This window comes from Bactrocera neohumeralis, chromosome 4, assembly GCF_024586455.1.
Source record: "Bactrocera neohumeralis isolate Rockhampton chromosome 4, APGP_CSIRO_Bneo_wtdbg2-racon-allhic-juicebox.fasta_v2, whole genome shotgun sequence".
In the NCBI taxonomy this organism is placed as follows: Eukaryota; Metazoa; Arthropoda; class Insecta; order Diptera; family Tephritidae; genus Bactrocera; species Bactrocera neohumeralis.
In genome coordinates, this window is record NC_065921.1 from 44566879 (window position 1) to 44591050 (window position 24172).

Below are 24172 nucleotides of genomic sequence, written 5' to 3' on the forward strand. Positions count from 1 at the left end.
TTGTTTGTGGCAAAGTATTTTCTTTTGCTCTTCTTGCATTTGCTGTGCTTGTCCATCAAAATGATATACGGAAGTTGAGCGCTGGAAGTGCTCTGAAAGCGCCACAAGCACCACAGATGGGTACATAGAAATACACACAGTATGTGTGACATGTACGTGAGCATAACTGTCACAAAGTCCATCCCGTGGATATCATGACACAAAGGTAGTAGTCCCTTTGAAACGTCCATGATGCTCCTCTTTCGGCACAGCTTATACTATATTTATTTAAATTCCACCATTTTTTGGCAATTTTCGATTTCAAACCTCTCACTAACTTTGCATTTCCCAGCACGCACCGCTATTATATACTCACTTTTTCTGCTCCTCTATTTTTTTTCGAGCTTCCTGTCACTCAGTTTAACTCTCATAAAATATTCTGTTGGTCGTTGGTCGACACCACAAGTGCTCGCTTCTATGTATACTATATATTACTTCAATTGTGATTTTAAGCTCTGGTCTTTTTTGCTGGTGTTGCCCATTCATTAGTTAAAAGCTTCGCCTCTGTTCAGCGCGCTTCCGAGGACTTCGCTTAAATCCTGGATGCTTCTTATTTAGGCACTCTCTGAATTCATTTATATGTTTTAATGCAATATGTGTGCAATATGTAGAGAGCAAAATTCACATAAGTAGATACCACAATATTCATAAGATTATTCATGTCTCTGGAATTTTTTTTAATAGCAAGAGATTTATAATACTCGGACTAATATAATTTTTGTTAAACCTCAAGTTTCTGAGGCAAGCTACATATTTTTTTCTTTTTTGATAAAAACGTAAGTAAGACAAGTATGTGTTTAGAAGTCTTTAAATGATTCTGAACGATTTAGAAGAAGACCTTCTGTCGTTTTTTATAGTATTAGTCAATATAATGGGTTGTCCAAAAAGTCTTGCGGAATTTTTATTTATTTTTTTTTTTTCTATTGAAATTGAAATGAATTTTTGATGACTCATGCCCAGCTCTTGGCCGATGCTACGGCTGTTACTATGCCGGTCTCTTTCAATTTTCGACGACAGGCCTTCCGGAACGTGGCGCATCTTCGACCACCTCTACACAAGAACGAAAACGTTGAAACCATCGTTGTGCGGTGGAAATGGAAACTGTATCGGGTCCGTAAACTGCACAAATTTTATTGGCGGCTTGAGATGCATTTTTGCCTTTATCGTAGTAGTACTGTAAAATATGCCGCATTTTCTCTTTATATTGATCCATGTTTGCGACGCTATAACTCACGAACGTTTTAAAAGAAACGACAATCAATCAAAAACGTGTTAGCGCGTGAAACGGGCTTTCCAAAAAGGTATGGCATGACCCGATGCGACGAATAAAACTAGAACTACGCGCTTTCAGCGCCAACTAGCGAAAATACCGCAAGACTTTTTTGACAACCTATTATAATGTATTATTCTTGACGTCGCTAAATAATCTTTACCCAAGATCTATGTCCATGTGTTTTCAAAAATGACGGGTTCGATTATTTGTATTCCATTAACTTTCTAGTGACACTATGGAAAGTGTGGCTCCTACATAACCGTTTATCAAAAATATAAAATCAATTATGCTCCCAATGACGTTATAGTGAGTCAGACCTCTAATAAACTTAAGGACCATACCTTCTAAACTACTAAAGCTTCAATAACCAAAATCGCCTAGAGCAAATAATATAAGAACTCCAATCGACTGTGTGAAAATGAATGAAATCGGAGAATAACCCTCCTTACTCCCAGTATAACGGTGGTGTTAAAAAATACTTAAAGCGCGATAAATTTGCCAGAGATATATTTTCCCACCAAATGTCATGACAGGGCTTTCAAGAAGCTAGTGTAAATTGGATGATGGAGGCGGCACCGCCCGCCTTTAGGTGAAATCGAATATCTCGAGACCCGCCCGATTATTTTCTCCAGCAATAGATTGAAGTACTCACAGGATATGGAGTCTCCTGGTCTGAAATCTCACTTCAACGCAAATTTTATGAAGATGTCTAGTGAAATGGAACATCGTTTTCTACAAGCACTTGATTCCGATCGTTGAGGTTGTATGGCAAGTGTAGGGTAGTGGTCCGTTATCGGCCGTTCCGAAAAATGAGTAGCTTCTTGGGGTTAAAGGGACGTCTGCAAAATTTCAAATCGTTATCTGAAAATCTGAGTGGTTATTTCGCATATACATAGGCAGTTAGACAGATGAACATGGGTAAATCGACTCAGCTCGTCATGATGATCATATACCTAAATATATTAAAGGTTCTCCGACGTGCTTAAACTTCGTGGACAACTTAATATATAGTACTCTGTTCAGAGTATAAATATCTGGAATAGTATAACAAGCAATTCTGAATTAGTCAATAACGGCATAAAATATGAGTCACTCTGTATATATGTACCTATTTATATATTTTTTTTTGTAACAATTTACGAACACGTGCAACCGAACGATCATCATAAATAACAGTTTTTATTCTCCTATTGCAAATCACACTTCATTCCCAATTGTCTCCCGCTATAAAAATGCACATTTGGCTTAAGTGTTAAAAACTGCTTTTGTCAGCAGGGTCATTGATGGTAATAGTGCTAATGTTAGTATTGCTGGTGCTCATGGTGATGATGATGGTGACGATAACTGTAATGGTGCTGGGTATGATGTGGACAATGGTAATGACGCTGCTGATGGCGTTCTGTTTCAATTTCGATTCTTTTTGTATCCTACCTCATTATGCATACCAAAAGTACTGCTGCCATACCCACATGCTCGCTTCACCACTGCATTCCGCACTCTATGAGCTTTGTAAATATTCCAACGATCGCCAAATCATACAATAAACGCCAAGAGTATCCTGCTTTAATTTTATCGATTTCAATATCAATCCGATCAGCCGCCATGCATTTATTGGCCTTTACCGACCACTGGCCACCAGACAAGGTGAGCGCATGGCATTCCATGTGCGATAAACACCATTTCTGCCATTTCAACTGTGGCGCTATTAAAATGGCATAAAATATAAATTTATGCCAGGCAATGTCAACGGCCAGCTGTGTGAGTGCTGGTATGTTTTCCTCCACATATGTATGTATGTATGCATGTATTAAGATGGCAGCAAATCATGCAACAACCCGCTGCGACGCGAGGCGGCGCGGAGCTTAGAGCTTTCAGCCGATCAATACGATTGCAGCGATTGCTGCACTTACTCATCGTGCCGCATTTGGTGTATGATAAGCATTTGCGGTCACTTTTCTTGGCATCCATTTATTGTCCATTTCGACTGTGTCCGTGTGTGTGTGTTTTGTGTTATGTTGCGCAGCTGTTATTGACGTTTGATGATGCGCTCCGCTCTTTTCTTTTTATTTTGTTTGCAATGGCGCACCGCTGTGAAAGAGTTCCAATTCTATTGGTTAGTGGTGATTGTTTTGAGAATCGTGCTGCTCCTGCAGTGCCGAACGTGATAAGCGGCATATGGCGAACTTGTAGTTGAGAGAAGAGTATGACACACTCAGCTCTCATCAGGTGGTGTATGTGCGAAGAAATGTGTTTTTTAATAATAGAGGACTTTTTATGTTTTGTTGAAGTTTAGTAGAAAGTTGATTATTAGAGATTTTTATTGAAACTAATGATTATTATTATTTCTCTTTCAATAAACTGTCATTTGTTTTTATAGAAACTTCCAATATTAAAATAGCACTTCTGAACTTTCCGAACGGAATGATCATAATGTCAATTGCCGATCATTTCGTAACTAAGGTGTTCCAGCGTTGAGCAATTTACATTTTTCAGTGGGGTCACATCGGTTTTTGGATAAAACGTTTTAATAAAATGTGCTGCAATTGACGTCGGAACTGTTGCTTTAACTGCCCGTCTCCAATTATTTGGCACCAATTTATTAGAATGCAACGTTAAGGCCCAATATTATATTACAATTATAATTATAAAGTTAAACACTTAAAATTCTTATTTCACTTCAAAAAATTATGATGGTATTATTCGTAATATTATTCGAAAAACGCATAATGTTTCCAAAAAGCAAAGATTTTTTGGAGATCAGTTTTATTAAATTGTAATATCATGAACTGAGTTGTTCGATAGTAAAACCGATATCTGCTATTTCGACAAATGAGCAGCTTCTTAGGAAGTCAACGACATTTCAGTTGAACAATTTAGAAACTGAAAGACTAGTTCGCGTCTATACAGATATATGAACGGGACTAAATCAGCTGATATCGTCACACAGATTATATATACATATATACTTTTTAGGGTATCCGACGTGTCCTTTCTGGGACTTATAAACTTCGTGGCAAAGCGAATATATTCGCATGAGCTGTCAAAGTTGAGTGTTCATTTCTCAACATGTTTTCAGGTTCGTTTGTTCTTTGCTTCTCATAGCCTTCACAGGCCCAATTTCAGGAAGGTATGAGACACATCTGTCAACGGGAAGCCGGGTCTCACTATCTGTCCATACTGAAACAAAAACATATTTAATAATTGTTCTTAGTGCACTGGCTAATTGATAATTTCTATACTCACATGCTTTGTATGCTCTTGACTATAGGATTAACTCCAGACCTGTGCATTTCAATTGAACATTTTTGCACATTTGTGCAATATTGCCATATAATAAGGCAAAGTATTCATTGAGAAAAGAAAATGCTATTATTTTCCTGTGTTTAGAATCAAATATCCATTTATAATGTGTATTGTATAATGGCTAGTTTAAAAGTCAATATAAAAATTAGAAAATTAGATTGATAGCGCCCATATTTCGGCAACTAATTAACCAATTTGGACCTATATAGCAGTCACTTTACATTAACTGACTAAAGTCGATATCTTATAATATATAAAAATTAAGGACTTTTCCGTTATGTGCTAAAGCATACCTCGGAAAAACGGACGCAGAAGATCTTAACCGATTTAGCTAAAAATTTATGAGGAGGTGTGTCCGTCACTACTACTTTTTACTTTTTTGTGTTAAAAGTCAAAATAACACTAATTTTTGTGTAAATACATAAATATGTATGTACATAGATTATATTGATTGTTGTTACTGAACAACGCAAGGTCATTATTATATCACAACAGACAATCGCCTCAGCAGATGTATCCCCAGGTACTTTGTTAGATGATGGGTGGATGACGCACAGACATTCAGATCAAAGCACGATATACTCGACAACAACGTAATAATTCCCAAATTTCACAATAGCAGACCCGTGGGTTTAGACCTAGTACTATATATTGGTGTATAAAATCAATTATAGTTGTTTATGGAAAACAAAGCTACAAAAAAGTTTTTCTCCATCAAGAATGAAACTTAAGACCAGTACGCATGCGTCAGAAGATATATTAGTGTAGGGTTGCACCACATGTTCTACCCATTGGCTTCAGATATACGTTGTTCGATTCGCCACTCTCCAATGCTTGGCGAACCAAAAATTTAATGCCACTTTAGCCACTGAATGTTGTAGCATGTGATCAAAGTCAGTAAAATAGGTTTATGAATTTTCGTAGTTCCATATACTTAGTAAATATATCTCTATATGTATGTATGTATCTTAGTAATTTCGTACTTATTTCTTTATTCTTGATCTTCATTTTAATTAAAGTTTTTATCACCCCGTAAGAAAATTGAATCTGAGGTCTACCGAAAGCTAGTTGGACTCTCAGCTAATTTGGTTTCAAGCTCCTCAATTTTCAAGCAAACCTTTATATACTCGTACGAGGTGTGTTTAAAAAATAACGGGATTCTGCAGATTTAAGTTCTGCGGGGTTGGAGAGTCTAATTGTCAATTTGTTTTGAATATGTTGATTTAAATGCTCCTAAAATACGATACAATTTTTGAAAATTTTTTTAACTGTATTCATTGCTTAGTTTATCGGTAGCAGCCACTAAGATTGTAAATGTTTTACGAACTTAGCGATTTTTGTTGTTTAAAAGAAATGGATGCAAGAATTTGGTCATGAATTCTCGGTCAAAAACAATCCTCTAGAAGTTTTTCAGTAGTTGGAAGACGTGCTGGCATAACTGCATAATATGGAATAGAAACTATTTTAATGGCGAAAATATTAATGTAAACGAAAAAATAAATATTTTTATTTTTTTATAAAAACAAACATTCCCGTTATACCTATAATGTACTCACATATTTATGTATGTCTATCTAATATATAGTATAACCCGCATTTTCAATGCTTTTCTCGTTCTTTATTACAGGTACGCTTGTATTTCTCACAAATACCCGATGATAAAGTGCCATATGTGAATAGTCCTGGTGAACAATATCGAGTGCGGCAATTGTTGCATCAACTTCCGCCGCATGATAATGAGGTAAGTGAAAACACATGAAAACATATTTGTATTAAATGCTTTAATAAAACTATATACTTACATACATATCAATTTGTAAACATTTAAAAAATCATACTTGTACATACTCGCACTCACACTTATCCATTCCACAATCGTGCAACACACGAACTCCCACGCCGAGTGACAAAACTAAAATAAAGAACTTTCCAAAGTGTCTATTCAAATGTGAAGCTCTTATCTGATAGGCTAGCGTACCGCAAAAACGGTACCCATGCGGGCACAACTGTATCTGTAATGGCCGCAGTTACGCTCAGCGCGTTCAATTATGAGGGTGGAAGTGGCACTATGATTTTATTTGAAGCAACAAACTCTACAAAATAATAACATAGATGACCGAAATGTTATAAATATACATACCAGCATATACATACATGCATACATACAAATATCATTTTTAACATTTTCTAAATCTGACACAGTGTCTTCTCACCCACGCACTTCGCTCCGACCAAAAATAGCCAATCTGTGACAAGTTTCGCATAATTTGCATAGCCAAACGCGGCGCAACCCCACCAAGCACTCCGCGCTACTTTTACTTAATAACGGACCGCTATATGTTTGTATGTTAAACTTAGTTCCTTGTTATTAGACATTTTCGATGCTCAATAAGTTGTTAACGTTAAAAATTGCCCCAATTCCTTGCTGTCCAGCATAACTGGTCGGTCCACCGCCAACAGTTTGCAGAATCGATCAGCATGTGGCACGTCGCACTTCGGCCGCTGCATGTAATTCTTCTCTTGCACGGGTACCGTTATACGTAAAGAAGCTAACGTTTGCCATTTAAGTCTAACGAGTTTTCACGCACTTCCCACTGTGTTTGAGTGCCGAATGGCGAGTTCATCGATGCAAGGCTTTCGTGAACGCATATGAGAATATCTGATCGATATGTTGATTGGCTGCGACGTCGCTGGTTAACCGTATAACATATGTATTTGCATAACATATTTGGGTTTTAGTAAGTGTTTATATGTTTGACATTTAGAGATGTACGGGTATTTGTAGTTACTAGCTCTTAATGTGGCTGCCAGCGGGAGCTGGATGGAAGTGAAGTTTTAATGAGACGCAATAAATTTAAGAAATTACTGTTAGAGAAATGCCAGATAAGTTTTTACTAATAAATTCCAAGTAATAAAGTTATTCACAAATTTTGCAAAAAAAAATTAGATTCTTTTATTCTAACTTCTCTTGGTTCAAACTCTGGTTTTTTGTACAAAATTTGTTATCAACACTAGCTAAGGTGTCTTACTCCTACTTAATATTTATGGTTCCACAAAAAAGATTCTTCTCTTTATTGGCAAAGACACCGCTTACACGGTTATAACCGAGTTTTCAACAGCGCGCCAGACGTTCCTTCTTTTCGCTACGTGGCGCCAATTGGATATTTCAAGCGAAGCCAGGTCCTTCTCCATCTTTCCCTCTCGGATACTGCGTTGAACTCTCTCAGAGCTGGAGTGTTTTCATCCATTAGAACGATATGACCCATCCAGCGCAGCCGCTGTCTCTTGATTCACTGAACTATGTCAATGTCGTCATATATTTCGTGCAGCTCATCGTTCCATCGACTCCAGTAATCGCCGTTGCCAATGCGCAAGGACAATACATCTTCCGCAAAACCTTCCTCTCGAAAACTTGTAACGCCGACTCATCAGATGTTGTCATCGTCCATGTATCTGCACCATATACCAGGACGGGGATGATGAGTGACTTGAGAAAGAACTTTACTTCTCAATTGCCTACTCAGACTAAAGTAGCACCTGTTGACAAGAGTTATTCCGAGTTGGACTTCGAAGGTGAGGTTCTTGTTGGTGAAAGTGCTGCAATCCCAAAACATTCCTTACAAATAGAAGAGTTACTTATGTCTATAGTAGTCTAGCAAACTCTCGCAACTACTACCGATCCACGAAATTGTTCGCTTCCAGCCAAAAATCTGTATATCGAAACAAAACTTGACTAGTGAAGCCACCCTTTAACATTATAAACAAAACCAATTCCCTTCAATGACTGCATCATCAACACACATTTTACTGCATTTAAATTGAATTCCAACAACTGATTTGTGGCATAAATCACACGCCTACTGCGTGTAGTACCGTACATGATACCGTTGCATTCGCGAAAAAAGAACATAGTTCCCGCATAATTGTGGGACATTGAAATGCAATCACAATAAGGACAATGCGTTGCCAACATTTACCCTCGCACGAGAAAGGTAGATTTGAATTAGATGGAAATGACGTTGCTGCCGAAATGACAATTTGAGCTACAGACAAACGGTTAGAAATGCGAACGCATCTATGTTGGTATGAAAGCATCTATTTAAGTAGCAATTGCGTTAGTAGAAATACATTCAGTAAGGCTGGGTACAAAGTAGAGCGAAGTGTTCTTAAAAGATAACGTATCTGAACACTCTGATATCCTCATACAATTTCACTTCATACCGGATCATTATGATCATGGAGTCGCCAAACCGAAATCTGGCGATTATACCGACGAGGAAGTTCTGGGTGAGAAGAAGCCGTTGGAGGAGAGAGGCGATGAGCTTCTTCTAGAGGTCTCTGTCTAGAGGTTTCTACTATCAAAAGGTCTGGTATTCATAAACTTTTGACTCAAGCTCTTCTTTCTACCGGATCACAAAAATTTAGTAACAATACTTTTCGGCTTGATTTATTTACTTTTGTTAGATCGGCAAGAGTAATTAGAATTTTTTATGGCTTATGGGAGACTAAACGTCATTCAATACAGTCCTAAGGGTTGAGACAGTACCAAATTTTCAAATAGTCGAATTTCTTGGTTCACAGCTCACATTACGGTCCTATTGGTAGTGTTGTTTGGTCATTCACCTTTAGCTCATAAAACTTCAAATTTGTTTTCTTGAAATGCATTTTTTGAATCAGTTGATAATGGTACTCAGAGACTATCGCAATTCAAATTTTAACTGCAACTTCACCGTAACATTTACTAGCATACGAGAGACACATACAAAAAGTCGTAAAGATATCGCGTCAACTAAAGAAGTATTTCAGTTTCCAAGTTTTAGTCCCATAGCTTTTGATTTAGTAATCTGAAATTTTATACCCGTCTCTTTCTCACCAAGGAGCTGCTCATATGTCGGAACCGCTGATATTGGACCACAATAGCACATAGCTACCAACAAACTAAACGCTCGGAATAAAGTGCTTGTATGGAAAACTTTTTTAGTTGATGCGATGTCTTTATGAAACTCTGCATGTTTAATTATTGATGTCGTGACGTTTATCTAGTCCCCGTTAGGGTGGTAAGGTTCAGATAAGTTGTCATTGAGGTCATCAAATGGTCAGGAAACGTACTGATTCGGCAGAGTCGGTTCATTAGGAGAGGGTGTCGGATGTGTAGGGTTAGATGGGCATGCAAAGAGGTGGTGAGAGTCATGCGGGTCTCGTTGCATGCTGGACATACATATATTCGGTATGTCGGGGTCGATTCTGAATAAGTAAGAGTTTAAACTGCTACTGTATCCAGAATAAGGCTTCGAAAAGGTCACTCTCGATTATCGCGGCTACTCGAGCTCGCCTTCTGGAATGGTTGGTGGTTTGACTAGAACTGAGAGGGCGTCGGTCAAGGTGTTTATGGCTCCACTGTGAATGACGGCCAGCGCATCTCTGAAATTAGTTGCTTTCGAAGTCTGGTCGGCGTATTGTCTTATTTCGTCTACGTAGTTGAGGAAGGACCTCTTAATGCTACTAAGAGGCGGTTCCGCTTCTACCAGGGACTGCAGGGATAATTTCTACGAAAACACCCCAGCAGAAACTGCTTGGAGAGGAATTCATTAAGCTCTTTAACTGGGAGCATACAGACCTCACTGTGTAGATGTTCGAGAGGAGACATCAAGAGGCATACCGTTATAGTCCGGAATGCAGTGTTCTGGCATATATGAAGCTTCCTCATTTGCATTTCATTGCATCCAGGCGACCATATTGGTGCGGCGTAGTTAGGGACCAGCCGGCCGATTGCCTTGTCTGTTGTCAACAAAATTTCTTTGTATTTTCGCCATGTGCCGCCAGCTAGCGACCTGAGGATTTTATTGCTTATTGCGACTCTGTACTTTGACAATAATCGCAGTGTTGTGGGGAGTGAAGGAGCACAGGCTATCGAGTGTCACACCAAAACTCGTAGGGTTATTGACAATAGGAATTTTAACGCCATTGACTGCAATATTAAGGTCGAGTCGTACTCCTTCGTTCAGTTTGTGAATATGGTCGCTGTAGATTTAGTGGGTGAGAGTGTTAGATTCTTGGGTTTACTTTTGAGCACATATCATCGATCCCATTGTCCGACGTCATTATCGTGCAATCATCAGCGTAGGAGGAGAATGAGATACTCTTTGGTTTTTGAGGGAGTTCCGAAATATAGAAGTTAAACAGCAACACGGGGAGGACACCACCCTATGGAACTCCTGTTAAATTCTTCTCAATTTGGAATTTGGAATTCTTACCTTAAACCAGTACGGATGATTGCTGACCACTCGTAATTTTTAGTTCACTTCTTCAACCCTGGAGGGAGCGTAGATTTGTCGATGTCCTCGTTTCTACCAAAACAGTCTAGTATCAACGCTGATTCCATACGCTTCACTGTGTGCCTAGCTTAAGGCAAGTACAATCACAACTCCCACAAGGCAAATAATATACTTGACAAAAATCGAGCATGCAACTGATTGCTGAGCTACAGCCACAACGCACAGTTCTTTGTCATTGCAAGCTCATTTATATGTGGTCGCATATGTGTTCGCGTTTGTAAATACATATGCGCATTACACGCTTTGACATGTGTCCACACTTGGTCATCTATAGTTTGACAAAGCAAGTCTGCTCTGCACATACCACCTGACAAACGTACTGATACCCCGTACACCCGTGTAATAAGACGCGTGTTTGCGTGGAATTTGCATGCAACATAACAAGTCGGGAGGTGGAACGAACCGTTGCCAGTCAGTCGACCGAATAAACCGAAACAAGTTGGAAGCAGAGCCAATATTGCTGCCGCTTTGCCACCGCACCGCGCCGCCGGAGTTACGCGAAAATAGCTGTCATTATTCAGGAGCACGTCAGCAATGTTGCATACTACACATGCCACACGAATGAACGAATGATTTGCCAGCGAGCAAGCATGGAATGAGCAGCGAAAACTTGCGTAATAATCAAAATGTGTGCATGCAACACAACACTTACACATGTCCACACATAAGTGCACACTTTGGCCATATCAGCATTGTGCATCACTTGATTGACCATCACAGCAGCAATAGCAACAGTAGTAGCGTGTTGTGCATGCCACAATACCACTTTTGAGTGCCACAAAGTGTTGATGGTGGCGCGACTACTCTTTCTCAGAAGCAATTTTCAATTTACCCACACACATATGTACTTGCGTACGTGTGCCTGCCAAGAGGCGAAGAATTTTAAATTCTCAAATAAATACTTGACTGCCGACCGCAAAATTATTTAACTTGTCACTTATGTGCCCACACAAAGCTAAATACATTCACACACACACACACACACACCTTCATGTAATATGTTACAAAAGACTCCTAGCTGAGCACCACTCTCCATCATCACCATTTAAAATTATTGTTGTTTTTATATTTTTTTTATCTTTCATCTTCTTCACAGGTTCGTTACTGTCACTCATTGACGGATGAGGAACGCAAGGAACTTCGCCTATTCTCCACACAGCGCAAACGTGACGCTCTCGGACGTGGCAATGTCAGACAGCTGATGAGTGCGCGCCCCTGCGATGGTGTAAGTATTGTTTTTCAGCAAATTCTCTGAAATAAAAATAAATATATATATACATGTATAGTACATAAAGTATATAATAGTTATCAGTCGTCTACCGTGCTGTAGTGTCCGACCACTTTTCTCAATGACTGAAGTGCGATTTGCTTATTCCAAACGGAGTTTTTTAGAAATGATTTAGCAAAGACAATCAAAGTGGATCTTACGTAATTGATTTTGCTGTAAAACTAATTTAATTTTGTTGTAAAGAGTAATATTTGCTAAATGTCAGCAGTGTGGTCCCCATCATTAAACCCTGAACAAGTTTATAAACTTTGCTACAAAGTTTATAAGTAATACCCAACAGCAAAATATATACCATATATGTATACATAAATGAAATGTTCGTCTGTCTGTATATACCCGAACTTGTTCCTCAGTTTTTGAGATATCGATCAGAAATTTTCCAAAAGTCTTTAATCCGCCAAACCTGACCTACTCCCAAGTAGTTAAGTCCCATTAAGTATTAATTTGTGGGTTTGATAAGACATTTAAATATCCTCTATAACGCACTGACACATGAGTGTCGTAACACTTTCCACCGTAAAATTGCCACCGAGTGTAGTTTTTAGTTTTTCCCTTGTACTTAAAAAGCGAGGGCAGTAAAGGAATACATATTCAGTGTCTTCAAAGCTCTCTGAACACATCGGACAATTCGGACTAATGTCGTGCAGGAATCTGTACAGGTAGCTTCCAAATCATCCATGTTCACTTAGTATTTGGGTTAGGTTGAAATCTAGGTCCCCATGTCGTCTGTCGATCCACGAATAGATACCCGGTATCAGTCTGTGGGTCAACCGTCCTTTGAGCTGCTGCCATATTGTTAAGCTTTTGACTCTCTCTTATCTTTTGGCTCCTATAAAGGGCTCTGATAACTTGTAAATCCGCTCATTTTCGTCGCCCTGGATGTCAATGGGTATCATACTGGCTATTAGTTCAACAGAGTCACTTGATATTGTTTGAAAAGCATTGATAATTCTTAGTGCCGACAGCCTGTGCACAGTGCTTATTCCTCTGGCATATGCTTTAATGCCTAGCACGTGGAGCCTAGTAGTGTAACCGATCCCATTACTTTTGCGAGTAAAAGTCGCCGGCTGGAACGCAAGCAGCCTTTATTTGCCATCATTCTTGATAAGACTTTTAGGATTTATTATCTTTACCTGTATTCTAGGTGATCCTAATATTTGAGCCTCGAGTCTATTATTACTCCCAGATACTTTAGTTATGGCTGTGAATGAATTTCACACTCCCCTATGGTGAGATATATACTTTCCTCCACTTTTTTGCTCAGTCAGTTCTAAACCGAATTGTGCCTGGACAATGTTCTAGGCAGCGCTGTAATTTTCGAACAAATTTTTCAATACAGACCACTATACTTAGTAGCTTATACCCTATAAAAATCAAGATGAAGATCTTCCCCGGCTTGAAAGTTGCTTAAATCATTTTCGCCATAAGAAACAACTGACATAATCTTTTTCAATAATCCAATTATATGGTAAATAGAAAACGTGAGCTGGGCAATCCCACGAAATACTTCTTCAGAATGAATAATTCTGAAATTTATTTTTCTGATATAAATTTTAGTTATTTAGACTTTATATACTTAAATTAAGCCAAAAATTACTTTTATATAGGTTATCATTGCAGTTTAATAATTAATCTTCTTCTAAATCACTTTAGTGTACAGTAGATTAGGTTAAGTTACATATATTTATATATATTTATATTAACCTTAAAGGTGAATCGACAGATTTAAGCTTGCCAAAAATTTTTGAAGACGGTAAATTTCAATCGTAGCAATTTCGATAGGTTCGCCAAAGTTGTGTCTATCAAGATGTTTCAGTCTCAGTCTGACAAAAACTGGGCAATAGGGAAAGAAGTGATAAGATGATTCCACCTCGCCTTCCTCCATACAGTTTTGGCAAGAGCGTCCGACAGAATAATTATCAGAACACCTATAGTTGTAGGGAGTTTTATTTGGTAAGAAGCAGTAGTTCGGAGGACATCTAACAGTTCACTCTGGGCCAGAAGAATCTCACAATCGCACAAGTACTGGTTCTTCACCTAGACCAACGCTAGAAAGCAAGAAGACGTCGGAAAATCGACTCGCTTCCAATTGGTTGAAATTGGAGAAAGGATGCGTTCCCTATTAAGGGAGGAATATTATTAATAATAAATATTTTTTATGATTTTAAAAATGTTGCAACATTTTCTAAAATATTCTGAAATTAAAGACAGATTACAATCCTTTCGTAGAAATTTTGTTGTCCCTTAACAACAGTTGAAGCCAATTTTTAAAAAAGGCAGTAACCCTGGTACTGCTGTTTGGAAGTAAACCCTTCAGATGTAATACACTTATGCTAACAATTTGCCCAGTCCTCAAAACACTTTTCATAAGATACATATTTTTTGAGATGACCTTCACCTTCTTCAGCGAATTTTGTTTTATCTTCGATCGACTGAAAACGGGTTCCACGGAGAGACAACTTCAGTTTGGGGAACAAGAAAAATACACACGGTGCCAAATCTGGTGAATACGGAGGTTGATCGATGGTACTGCGCTTGTTTTTTTTCCCCTTCCTTACGATGATTGTTGACTTGTTTGCATGTCAAACTCATAAACCCATATCTCATACTCAGTTATATTGGTCTCAAAGAATGTGGGATCGGAATTCGTACGATCAAGCCTTTCCAAAAAGAAATAAAGCTCATCTTTATCGGGATGAGTCGAAAAGGAACGCGTTTCTTACCCATAATATCATTCGAAAGGACCCGCGAGAGATGTCAAGCTCTCTAGCCGTCTCTCTAACCCTTGGCTGACGATTTTCAATCACCATATCCTCACTTTTTTAATATTTTCTTCAGTTGAAGAGTTTGAAGGTCGTTCAGAACGGCTTTGTACCACTCGTAAGCTTTTGTTTTTGATAAAACAGAATCACAGTAAGCCTTTTCCAACATTCTCAACAATGCCGTACGTGTGCGTTTGATTAGAAATATATAATTTTAGACAAATTCTATCTTCGATATTTTTATCCATTATAAAAATCGCAACACACTACTGAAGTGTACCGACTTAAGCAGCTGCTATAAACAAACTGGTTGACAGATCGTGCTCATATTTGGCATAGTGATTGAGAACCATCCCAACTCACTCCCCAGACATATTTATACCCAGAACAGGGTACAAAAAGTTTGTATCTCCCAAAGGGTCGGATATTTTATAAAGTGTACTAGCTGACACCGCAGCCGTTGTCCTGCGTGAAATTATGTGTTTTGAAATGAAAAGTTGAAATTATATTGTGTCGAAAATGATTTATTTTCGATTTTTCTACATTTTTTTTTAATGTAGCGCAGCTCAATAAACAATTTTTTGATTTCTGTTCTGGTGCGTAAATATACAGAGAAAATGGGTTTCCAACTCGTCAACACGCCACATATATCTGGCCGTGTGAAAAACATAGCATTTCCCGATTTCCTTGTGTCCTGTTGATTGTCAACGCAAAGGCAATTTTCCCTGGAAATTGAATACGTTTGAACTGAAATGGCTGTCCCTTGTATTCGATAACTGCGTCATAATCATTCGGGTTCCATTACACAGTTTCGGCGCATGAAGATTGTGAAACATAATAATGACAGATCCAACTTTAAGACGCAAATGATGCTGGGGCATACCAAGCCTCTCCAAAGAATTTGGTAATTCCACTCGATAATTTACGGTTTCGTCTTCCTTGTCAAGACGATCGATCGATTAATATGAGCGCAAACCTCCCAGAATTTGACTTTGAACCTTCCAGTTTAAGTCATAAACATCGGTAATTTTGTCTGCTAAAATTGCTCGTGCACTCAAGCTATCGCAGTTACGATAATTTGGCCAATGTTCGGATAAACATTCGTGATGAGTACATCTTCCGTTGAAGTGAATTGACAAAAGGGAGGTGAAATTGATATCAAACCACTGGAAGTATCAACCGAAATTTTCCCATTTCCAATTCTTAGCGAATACAATGTGAAATGTCATCGGCAATGTCATTTTTTCGTATCCCATAATTAACGCGAATTCGAAGGCTGATATGTCGAAATGATCCTCGCGAAAAGTATGCGAACTTCAGTGGCATGCGAAGTAACTATCGCATTTCCTTCATCTGTTTTCAGTGATTATCATGTTCCAGCAATTGAAATTGCGGGCATGCTTCTCAAAAAGTTGCACATACTGTACCATTAACAATACACAATGACTTAAATGAAGTTAAACCGCGAGACGCACAACAGGCGGAAAACTTTCATGAATTGCAAAAGTAAATATTCTACAAAGCGCTTTATTGCAGTTCACATATCGACCCATTTGATACTGCTGATCTCATATCATTCAAGGCTAATAACCGCTATGTTGCTTTCTTTGGTGACGTACTTGCAAACGTATTTGATCGATTTCACCAATTTGCAATATCTGAATCAGGAATTTTCGCTGAAATGATTTCATCAATTTGATCTGGTGTAATCACCATCCGCATCCAAAGAAGAATGTGTGCGCGCGGCAAACTCTTTTCTGCTACTCAACAGAATACATTCAGCATCTAACAGCACCATATATACCATAGGTTGCTTCAAGATAAAGACCATCAAACATCGCAGCTATTGTTTAATAAGTCGTGCTGTGATATTGTTACGATCGCTAGCTGATTGACCGCGATCCATAATTCCGCACGTATGTCATCGCATTTTGGGAGTAATGCTTGCCTTTTCTTGGGCTGCCATACGTTGAAGGCAAAAGAACGCCGACCAATATTAGCGCGACCTCTTCGTGGCTTCGTAACAAATTTCAATCTGTAATTGATCACATCGTCTCAAACATACATAAAGTTTTCACTGAATAATTTTCAATAATTTTTCCTTTGGATAGCCGGAATAAAAAAGTAAGCGACCGCAATTGAACGATTCAAATAATTTACAAATCAAAATATTGAAAAACAAAACAAACAAAAATTGAAAAAAATGTGTATGGAAAATATTACTTTTTGAAATTGTGCAATTTTCCGACTTCTCCTCATGAAAAGTATAAGGTATTTTGTTTCTAAACCTTTCCCGATCCACAACAAACAACCTTTAAAAATTTCATTAAGATTGGTTCAACCGTTCTCTTAGTGTTACTAACAAACAAACATTCATATTTATTGTAACGTTTGTATGGGGAAAAGAAAAAGGCTGTTTTTAGCGGTTTTCCGGAAACTATTCGAATTTTTCTCGCCGTAAAAACCATCTTTGAACTTCAACAAACATTTAAGAAAAAGAATTGGCCAAATTGGTCCAGGCGTTATTGAGTTATGCGCGTACATACATTTTTGGTATTCATTTTTATTTATATAGATATAACAATGATCAACGTATCGATTTAACCATGTCTATCTGTCTGTCTCTATATACCCACTCACTTTATGAGCTAACGATTTGAAATTTTGTATGAATCCTTTTCTAACCTCGAAGCTGCTAATTTGTTGTCATATATCTGCCATACAAACCGACCAAAAAAAATAGAACTTTACATACATATATAGAAAACTTGTTTATTTGGCAGGATAGATTCACGAAATTTGGCATAGATTATTTTCAAAATCGAAGCCACAATATTCAAGCTAACTGTTCAGATCGGGTCACTATAACATATAGCTGCCACATCTAGTTCTTATTTAAGTTTGATGAAGTCTTTCTTCTTTCCATTTTATTGTCACTCGAGTTAAAGTCATCTATTAGTAAATATCCTATATTTCTCATACTTTTCAAAGATTCTCAACTAAGATTAGTTGAAGCTAATTTTTGCGCTTCATTAGCCGAACAAACGTGAATATGAATATGAAGTATGCTGGTGCTTATAGCATTTCCACCAACACGCCAAATGCAATTAACCAAATTCAATAAAATAACATACTCAGTACTCCTCGAATGCGTAGTTATTTACAAAAGACTATACATATACTAAGCATACATATAGTATGTATATAATATGTATGACTGATTGTACTAGTGCAAAGTAATTGTATGCAGCATCGCATCGGCAGAAACTGTCAATTTGACTGTCACTGACATTGGCATTGACACTGGACAAGACTGCGCTGCCGTGTCACTGTCACTTAGCCGGCGACGAAACGTGTTGAAGCCACACTAAGCAAACAAGCAACTTAACTCAATGGCACTAACAAGTGAGCAAACACAAACACACTCAAGCGCGCAGTAAAGCAGTGTGCGAGTGGAAATTATCAATAAGAGTGCGTGTGTGTAAGAAAACCATTTGGTATTGCATAACAAACTTAATACAATTTGCTTTACGAGTATACATGAGTGTGTGGGCGTATTTTCAGATTTGTCTAGCGATTATTGTCAAGTAAATTAAATATGTATGTATGTATATGTATATAGCCAAGATATAGGTAAATAAAATTAAAACCAAGCTAAAGGATTTCCTCACTAATTTGCTTTCCTTTCTTGAAGTCGCGTTTATTTATGCTTTAATCAGTAGCATTTTTATTATTTAAAATTCACTGCATTTATCATATTTTCTCATTTCAGTGTGATGAATTGATTTCCACCGGCGACATTGCTGTATTCGCTACACGCCTGGGTCCGAATGCTTCGTGGCACGCCGGTTGCTTCATTTGCTGCATTTGCCATGAGCTGCTAGTCGATCTCATTTACTTTCACCGCGATGGCCGTCTCTATTGTGGACGTCATCATGCAGAGACATTGAAGCCCCGCTGCTCTGCCTGTGATGAGGTAAGTTTGATATTATTTTTAACCACTATGGGACCTTTGCAGAGTGTTTTAGGATAACTTTTATTTGTTTGTAAATAAACAAATAAATTAAAATATTTACAAAAGTCACTAATTGAACTTTACATAATTGCTCTCTTCTATTCGCCATTCTCTAATCGCAAGCTTTGCTCACTGCCATCTTACATATGGTTTTCAAAAAGAAATAAACGCATATAAGGTAAACTTAGCTTTATTATAATGATAAGGGTTTGACGATCAAGAGACCAGCGTGGCTTTTTTCTCTTCTTCTTTATTGGCGTAGACACCGCTTACGCGGTTATAGCCGAGTTTACGACAGCGCGCCAGTCGTTCTTCATTTTTGCTGTTTGGGGCCAATTGGAGATTCCAAGTGTAGCCAGGTCCTTCTCCACCTGGTCCTTCCAACGGAATGGAGGTCTTTCTTTTCGTTTATTTCTCCCGGCGGGTACTGCGTCAAATACTGTCAGAGCTGGTCTAATTTCACACATTCGGACAATATGACCTATCCAGCGAATCCGCTGTTTCTTAATTCGCTGAGCTACATATGTCAATGACGTCGTATAACTCATACAGCTCATAGTGCCACCGAATTCGATACTCGCAGTTGCTAATGCGCAAAGGACCATAAACCGTCCGCAGAACTTTTCTCTCCAAAACTCGTAACGCCGACTCATCAAATGGTGTCATCGTCCATGCCTTTGGTGCAAAGCAGAACGGGGGTGATGACTGACTTGTAAGAGTTTGGTCATTGTTCGTCGAGAGAGGATTTTACTTCTCAATCGCCTACTTAGTCCGAAGGAGCACCTATTGGTAACAGTTATTCTCCGTCGGATTTCAAGGCTGACATTGTTGTTGGTGTTAATGCTGGTTTCAAGATAGACGAAATTTTCTACGACTTCGAATTTATGACTGTTAACAGTGACGTGGGAGCCTAGTCGCGAATGCGACGACTGTTTGTTTGATGGCAGGAGATATTTCGTCTTGTTCTCGTTCACCTCCAGACCCATTTGCTTCGCTTCCTTATCATTCTTGGAGAAAGCAAAACTAACGGCGCGATTGTTAAGGTCAATGATGTCAATATCATCGACGTATGCCAGCAGCCGTACACTCTTATAGAAGATGGTACCTTCTCTGTTTAGTTCTGCAGCTCGAATTATTTTCTCCAAAGGTATGTTGAAGAAGTCACACGAAAGGAAGTCGCCTTGTCTGGAACCTCGTTTGATATCGAACGGCTGAGAAGGATGCTTTACGATGCTGATGAAGCTTTTGATCCCACTGATAAGGTTTGTTTACGGTGGGCTTTAATCCATCACATCTCGCAGTACGCTGGAAAGAATCTTATATGCGATGTTGAGGAGACTTATCCCAAGGTAGTTGGCGCAGATTATGCTGTCTCCCTCTTTGTGAATTAGACAGAGCACACTAAAATTCCAATCACCGAGCATACTTTCGTCGAATATTCTGTAAAGAAGCTGATGAATGCTCCTTATCAGTTCTTCGCCGTCGTATTTTAATAGCTCGGTCGGCTTCATCGTCATCAATTGGGGAATCGGTTTCACCTTCTCCTGATGTTCAGCTTTCACTGTCATTCAGCAGGTTAGAGAAATGTTCCCTCCATAATTGGATGGATTAGGATTATTCAGACACAAAAAAGTCATTAATCATGGCTCTATAATATTCCTGTATTAACTGCAACATTATGACCTTCATAATTTTTGAAGAAACATGGAGCAATGATTCCCTCTGCTCAAAGGTAGACTTTTTAAAGATGTAAAGGCGTTTCAACAATAATTGGTGGCTTATCATTTCCCAATTGTGACATTTTTTTTCGGGAGAAAGTCTATTCGTTGTGAAATGGCACTCCAAACTGAATATAAATCAGATAACTGCTGTCAAAAATACCAATTCCGAAAAAAGGATTGCCTAATTGAAAACCACAGGTCTAAAAATATCCGTTAGTTTATTAGAAGTTGATTTATGGGAAAATACAGTATGAGGTCAGTTAAAGGGTTTCTAGTATTCAGGTGTTTTGTTCATCTTAATTTAATATTTATGTTAGTTGGGAAATTCACGAAATGTCTATAATTCCTATTCACCATATTCCTACAATGAAAAAGTCTACAGCAAACTCTACTTTCAATGGCTTATGTTCAGAAAACTCTCATCTGTTTAAATTTGAAGTTATCTAACATTTTACACCCACAATCTACGTTTAAGCTGCTTTCGAAATCCGCTTTCGAGTGTAAAACCACAAGACATACGACTTTAGCAAACTTCTACGAAGCGTGTGAACTAACAGCAAACACCTTCGCTAATTTTCTACTAACCACCGCACTCAGTTCCAAACGCACAGCCTTGGGTGTTGCCACACTGACTCGACTCACATATTTAAAAGCGCATTGCACTCCCCAAAGATGCAGCCCAGCATTTCTAATCAAAGTTTCCGCAAAAGTTTTCGAACTGCACGGCTAACTCTTCCCATGAGAACTTTCACTGCACTGCTGTACTTATTGCTCATTTCAGGGTATTCTTTACGTCTTCTTTATGTCTGCTTAACAGCTCACTTTTCAACTTTTAAATTTATTTAACATTTCCGTTTCTTTCTTGCTCTCCTTGGCGCAGATAATCCTTGCCGATGAATGCACCGAAGCGGAAGGACGTGCCTGGCATATGAACCACTTCGCGTGTCAGGAGTGCGAGAAACAGCTAGGCGGTCAACGTTATATAATGCGCGAGGGCAAGCCGTATTGTCTGCTCTGCTTCGACGCGATGTTCGCCGAGTACTGTGACTACTGCGGCGAGTCCATTGGTGTGGATCAGGGTCAAATGAGCCACGACGGCCAACACTGGCATGCGACGGACGAATGTTTCTCTTGCAACACATGTCGCTGTTCGCTTTTGGGACGTGCATTCTTGCCACGTCGCGGTTGCATTTACTGTTCAATTGCTTGCAGTAAAGGTGAACCGCCCACACCATCGGATAGTTCGGGTGCTGGCATGTACACCACACCGACACCGCCAACGCAACGTGTGCGTCCGCAGACGCGCATACCCAGCAGTCATGCATCCAGTTCACCGCCAATGTCACCAATGCAACAACAACAGCACCAAAATAGCTTCAATCAAGCGATGTATCAGTTGCAGAGTCAACAGATAGCGGCGGGTATAGTTTGTGCGGGTACGGGTGGTGGACCAACCGCCACCGATATGAATGTTGGTAGCGATAGAGGGGGTGATAGCGCTGCGCCAGTCAGTGGTGCAGATGATGTGACGCTTAGAGATCCAACAAAACAAAGCTACCCAACATCAGACTCTGACGGCGGTGTGGTCAAGGATTTGGAACATGCGATTGGTAGTCGCAGTGCTGGTGATTTTACAGACTTATCAGGCGGTGCGCCTTCAACATCTTCACAGAATCTATCACCGCTGATCTCACCTGGCGAATACACACATTTGATGCCACAACCAATGGAGCTGAAATCTGAGGCTGCTTATAACTTCAATGAGATGTCGCTCAACTTAGATGCAGCTTGGCCTAGTAAGCCGCCGCATCCCGGCTCACATACATATAACCTACCGCGTCATATGCAACATGTCTCGAAAATGGAAAGCTCTATGACCTCGAGTATGCCCGAACTTACTGGACGACCGGCTACACAGCCACCATCGACTGGCACACACACTACCTCGCAACAATTCGCACAAGACTATGGTGATCCGATCACTTCAGCACTACCCTCCGACATCGGCGAGCTACCCACACCCAATTTGTCGGTAGCTTCGACCACGCTACCGCCCGAATTGATGGGCTCACCCACAGCCTCAGGCGGCGAGCGCTCAATAACCTCGCCACAGTCTACGCAATCCGGTCAACCACCCATATATCCAGTGTCCATACTCAGCGGCGCTTCATCCTCATCACCAATGAGCGGCGCAACGGGTGAGGTGAAAAAGAAAGGTGTACGCTTCGAAGGTTTACCACCAGACCCACTGCCGCGTTCACGCAGCTACTCCGGCAACGGCGCGGGCACACGCGACCGTGAGCGCGATCGTGACCGTGACCGTGACCGAGACCGCGACCATGAGCGGAGCAAGAGCAAAGACTGCTGCAGCGGTGAACGTTCTTCCGGCGGTAGCGGTCATCACTCATCGCGTCGCAGACGGCGTCGCAAATCATCGGGTCATCGCAGCAACGGTTACCGCTCGCATTCCACAACGCGCGCCGACACCTACGTGACAACACAACCGCTCTCCTCCTCCTATCAAGGACCACCATCGGTGTTACAACGCGCTTCTAACACAAGCAGCACATCCGCAGCACAGCCTGTCACGCATTGTGGCGACGATGAATCGGATGATGCCTCGAGCGTTTGTTCCACTTGCTCGTCATCCTCGTCCTCCTCCGAAGACTATATGATGTATCAGTTGCCGCAGCGACGACATTATGGCGGTGTGCGCGTCAGCTATGTGCCCAACGATGCGCTCGCCTATGATCGCAAACGAAAACCGACGGATATGAGTGACAAGGACAAGAACTGTATTATTTCGTGATGCGTTGTTGTAGTGTTGTGTGAAGTTACGGGGCAAGCGCGTACATGCGGTTGTGTGGCATCAGCAACCATTAAAAGTTGTCAGTCAGCGCAGCAGTGGAAATAAATGGGCGGCAGCGCCGCTGGCAATCGAAGCCTATAATATTTAAACAAAAACAAAAAGTACAACAAAATTTAAATGTGAAACGTAATTAAAAAGAGGCAACAATTATTTAAAATTAAATATATGTATATGGCTTCCAGGCACCCTAAATCAAAGCGGCGGCGGCGGGTATCAAAGCGTTGGCATTTACCATCTGACATAATTAATGATTTATAAATTGCTTTAGTGATGAGTTAAGTTGAAAGAGGAAATTAAAGTGTAATTGAAAACTTTAAAACAAAAATTAGTAAATGCCACTTCGGAAGAAGAAGTAAAGCAGAATAAATTTTAGAATTGAAATTACAAACAAAAGAAAAAATAATTTTAAAAAATATTTAAATCTTAAAAAAAAAATATTTTAAAAATGTTTGAACTTGTTTTTTATTTTAATTAAAAATTAAAAAAAAATAATATGTAAATCGACTCAGCTGTTTTAGCTTCATAGAAAAAACCTACTTAAAATTTTAAATGACGAGAAAATATTTA

The 24172-nt window shown here is 39.4% G+C and overlaps 1 protein-coding gene across 1 annotated transcript in view; it reads left to right on the top strand.

Moving 5' to 3' along the window:
- The window catches only part of LOC126754495 (protein prickle), an 89081-nt gene extending 64981 nt beyond the window's left edge, over positions 1-24100 (top strand). The window contains exons 3-6 of the mRNA XM_050466512.1: positions 6243-6356; positions 12047-12175; positions 18773-18976; positions 21617-24100. Coding sequence (XP_050322469.1) covers positions 6243-6356; positions 12047-12175; positions 18773-18976; positions 21617-23545 — 2376 coding nt within the window. The 3' untranslated portion in view covers positions 23546-24100. The remainder of the gene's footprint in view (positions 1-6242; positions 6357-12046; positions 12176-18772; positions 18977-21616) is intronic.
- Positions 24101-24172: the final 72 nt, after the last annotated feature.